General features: G+C 46.9%; 1 protein-coding gene across 1 annotated transcript; it reads right to left on the bottom strand.

Moving 5' to 3' along the window:
* Positions 1-355: 355 nt before the first annotated feature.
* PV06_11901 (uncharacterized protein) lies at positions 356-873 on the bottom strand (the record flags this gene model as incomplete). Its single annotated transcript, XM_016413647.1, has 2 exons — positions 356-734; positions 779-873. The coding sequence occupies 2 exons, from the start codon at positions 871-873 to the stop codon at positions 356-358; spliced, it is 474 nt and encodes a 157-aa protein (XP_016255974.1).
* Between the last annotated feature and the right edge of the window lie 3532 nt (positions 874-4405).

Here is a 4405-nt window from a genome sequence, read left to right as displayed (position 1 = left end):
CCAACTCTTTGAACTGCCTAGTTGGCATTTGAAACCATTGCAGTTGCCACGAGCGTGTACTGAGTGGCGACATTATGTTCTCACGCAGCCATCTCAGTCTTGTAACTAGCTGCGCATTATCGGCATCTGCCAGGAGGTATGGAGCAGCTACCAGAAAAAGGTAAGTGATTTTACATTAGCCGGTGTCACAATGCCATACCATTGTCTGTTATCTCGTTTTCGTGAACATCAATATGATCACAAGGCATAGACAGCATTTTATCCGGAGTTTGGATTTTGATTGCCATAGAGAGCTACGTGGAGACCCCTCCAAAAAGTATGTCACGACTAAAGAGGACATCTTTGCGAACCGCTTTCAGGACGACATCTTAAGCTCAGGCTTGTTGTATCGATTGTATCGTGGCGGAGGGCTGTCGTCAACGACCTTGGGCTGAAGAGGAATTTCGAACTTCGCACGGACGCATGTACGGCCTGCCCGGCGTAATTGCGCTTTGGGAGCTCGACAACTTTCCACTTTGCTAGGGCTTCGAAACTCTCTGACCTGTTTCGCACCAGCCTCTACATCGCGTCGAAGGTTTTCCCTGATCTCTTCATATAATTGCCCTTTTGACTCAATTTCATCTTCGTGATCCCGCCTGATTCCATGCTGGGTAAAAGGGTTCATATTATCATTGACCCATATCCGTCCCTGTACATATTCCCAAATCCGCAACAGATGTGGATTATCTGCTGATCTGCAGGATTAGATGATGCCATAGCCAATTTGTGAACAGCTAACCTGGCCAGAAATGTGCCTCCTTCTTGTGTGATCACTTCATAGTCATGTTTGTGGTGCCCATTAGGTCGGGATAGGTTCTCGCTTGGTCGTGTCATGGTTGCCATTGAAGAAAGTTCGGCTGAGAACACAAGAGGAAAGGTCTGCAATATAGTCAGCAGCAGACTGCTCGATTGCATTGCAGAGCAAAAAGGTCTACCCACAGGATTATATGACTTCGTTCAAGGCTGTGTGGCTGGAATTTGACGACCAAGAAACCCTCCAAAACCGGATGCCAATCAAAATGCGACGTAGGAAAATCTCGAAGGTGGGATGTGACCGGAAAGGTTCGAAGAGGAGGAGACAGCTTCACGACTCTGGCTCCAGAGGGCAAGGAAGCGTCGCGCGTCTACGAAGCTGAAACCATCCCTGCATAACTCGGGAGATACCAGCCAGGAATAAAAGGCCAGGCAGATCATTGGATGGTACGGCTACGTTAGCGTGGGGGACTTTTGCAGTTCTTACCGGACTTATTGGGTCTTAGATACTGTAGCCTCACGTTTGAGGAGGCTGGTTATCTTGAGGCCTGTGTGGAACTTCCGGGTGTTTACCACCCTGGTGGAAGCTGGTGTTGCTCCCCTCCTCTACATTTAGAAAAAGCTTGGACCATTTCTTCAGATTACATCGTGGAGCTCACATTTAAGAAACTGGACGTGAGTAGAGAATCGCGTAACTCTGATAGGAAATTGGTCGCCTCTTTTCGGACTGTTAAAGATCAAAAACACTTGAGTTAGGTAGTCGCCTGTATTGTTGTGTTATCTTCTCGCCGTATACTACGCAGAAAAGTATACAGATAACCTGATATGAAAGATCTCAACGACTTATTTTGCCAACTCCTAGGCAGCTCTCCTCTCCAAGATATACCGCATTATTCTAGCAATTTGATTTCAAAGCCTTAGACTAGCTGACTCTTATTAGACGGAATGCAACCACTAGGCAATGTGACTGTCGAGGGTTCAATGTGTTGTATCGTCGAGTCTGTCCTCGATGACTGGGAGGCTGTTTTCTATGTAAAAAGGAGTGAAAATTCCTCCTTCAGTTGATCGCCGCATCAAACGAGCGCCTCTGAAATAGGCCTAGGGAGTAAAAATGAGCGTCTAAATGGGGTTGTAAAAGGAGCAACTTGAGCCTAGTACGAGGTCTAGACTTGTACGCAACCGTTGTTACAGCCTGCACTTTGAATATGTTCCAACAGCGATCACATCATCCGTCATTTCGCCTCGTCCTAGTGGACTTCTTTGCCTCATTCGGGTTGTATACTGTTTGTCAATGGTCAAGGTAGACCTTTGCGTCGAAGGGCTGCCGTGACACATCGTTGGAGGGGCGTATCGCAGTCAATCGTTTCGTCGTCTGCGAGAGGGAAACCTGAGCTTGACAAGATACTGGTGTTGCAGAGAGAGAGAGAGCGGGTCTGTGCCCGAGTTTTCGAAAAACTTTTGTCGTTCTTTGCCCCGAGATTGTCATCGCGATCAAGCTGGACGACTTGCCAGCTGCAAAAAGGCTTCAATCGGCTCAAATGTTTGATGAGCGGTGTCATCGTCCACTTGCAAAAGGATCGGAAGAGTTCACTGACTTTGAAGTTAGATCATCACATCTCAAACTTGTCTCCTAATCCCCACCTCAAGCTAAACAACAACTCCATCAAGCGATCTGGTGTGCTTCTAAGAAGAGGATGGGCAGAGGGGTTGGGTTGATGTCGAGAGCGGCTGAAGACAACACTCTCATATAAGGGAAAGACACGAGTCACAACGAGTGGCCTTATGACTACTCTCATGTGTCAGTGAGTCGAGGATGAACCTATCCATGCACATAGTTGAAGTGATTGAATTGCAGCGGGAGGAAGCTATGAGACAACAGTGGTGTCTCAGACTCGCATTCATTTGTTCGCGTCGCTGCCGAGGGTGCGACACGGAGTGAACCATGCTTCATCTGACATACTTTAAAGCCGTGTTATAGGCATACACGGCCATCTAAACGTCCGCAATGTAATTAGGTTTTCTATGGTCAAAATCTGGCTCCTGTCTTCCTCTGGTTCTCACGAGGTCTCGCGCTTCCGGTTTGGATTATTCATTCCTCAACATTATCGCACTGCATAGGAGTTGCTATTGGCACATCATTTCTACTGATGTCAAATTGGAGGCAGTTCAGCGATCGTGGAAACGGTCACGCGAGCTGAATGAATCGATGAGCTGAAACAAAGAGAGCAGCGCAGCTCCCTATTCCGGTGTCAAGCAAGTGACATCTTGCACATCGTTATGAGCTGTGGGTATATGTAATTTGTCCCTTTTAAGAGACGTGGGATTGCTTAGATAGAAATATTCAATATGTACTTTTCTAGTTGAGTTGGACACATCGTTCTGTTACTTGTATCTCGTAAAGTCGTGGTCTATTGTATTCCACAATCACCACCTCGTGGTGGGGACTTCCAGCCCATATCTTCTGATAAGATGTTTGAAGGGTTTTCATCGATGAACAACTGATAATCATCATTGAGCCCAGCTTCGTTTACTGGAGACATCTGCCTACCAGCAATACAATCAAATTGGGCTTCCCCTTTGTGGCACTGATCCATTTCGAGTGATGCTTCCGGAAAGCTTGGCAAAACAATCGGTGGACAAGAACTTGTTCCGTACCGTGGAGAGTCAAGACTCTCGCCGTTTTTCCCTTGCGGATAATGGACCCTCTGAACTGGGCCTGCCATGCCTAGGTCAATCGATAGAAAGGAGAGAGATCGGCTCCTGTCACTTGGACAAGAGGAGGAAGAGTCGTGATGAACGTCTTCTGAGCCCGCAACCAATTCATGCTTGAGAAGATTAGATATCTGATTTTGCGGCGTGACAAGACAGCGGCTAGCGTGAAAGTAACTCGGACTGCGACCGCGAACAGTCACTGGATGAGACTCCTTTGTCGCGATGGTGACCCAACCCTCTCGATCCCTTGAAAGATTGGCAGAGACCTTAACCACAAGAGAAAACCGTTCAGGTTCTCTCAATCGTCCTTTAAATGATGCATTCTGGAAGTGAACTCTCTCGAAGGTGCAGCTAATTGATGTTGAGGCAGTGCGTGAGTTCTCACAATAATCGTGAAGAGTGAAAACCTTTTGGCGAGGTACAGTGCTCCTGTTCTTGTGGCGAGTTGTAGTCGGATATTGCAGTAACGAAGCGCTATCGCCCCCTTTCTCTGTTTTGGCAAAAATAGACAATCCAAACTGGTGAATCGTGCCCTTGGAAGTAAAGAGGGAGCCTTCAGTGTCAATGAGTTCCCAACAGAAAGAGCAACAAATAGTGATATGATTCTGCTTGTAGCAAATCCACATATTCTTCTCATTGATAAAGCTCTTGCTTGTGACGGCGGTGAGTTCTGAGACAGACTGTTGATGTTTTCCATTTAGTATTGGAAGTAGTGCGGATGTGGGATAGAATGGCAATGCTTCGAAAGTGTGCGCCATTGTTGTCATCGTCCACGGGATCGGAAGTAAGCTGAGAGCGTAAACGAGATACTTTGAAATGGAACGACTATTTTGAGTCCGAAAAATCAAGACTGTAAGGGTTCATTTAACAATTAATCAAACAACCATCGTGGCATCCTTGC

This window comes from Exophiala oligosperma (assembly GCF_000835515.1).
Source record: "Exophiala oligosperma strain CBS 72588 unplaced genomic scaffold supercont1.110, whole genome shotgun sequence".
NCBI lineage: Eukaryota > Fungi > Ascomycota > Eurotiomycetes > Chaetothyriales > Herpotrichiellaceae > Exophiala > Exophiala oligosperma.
This window is presented reverse-complemented; position numbering and strand designations above follow the sequence as displayed.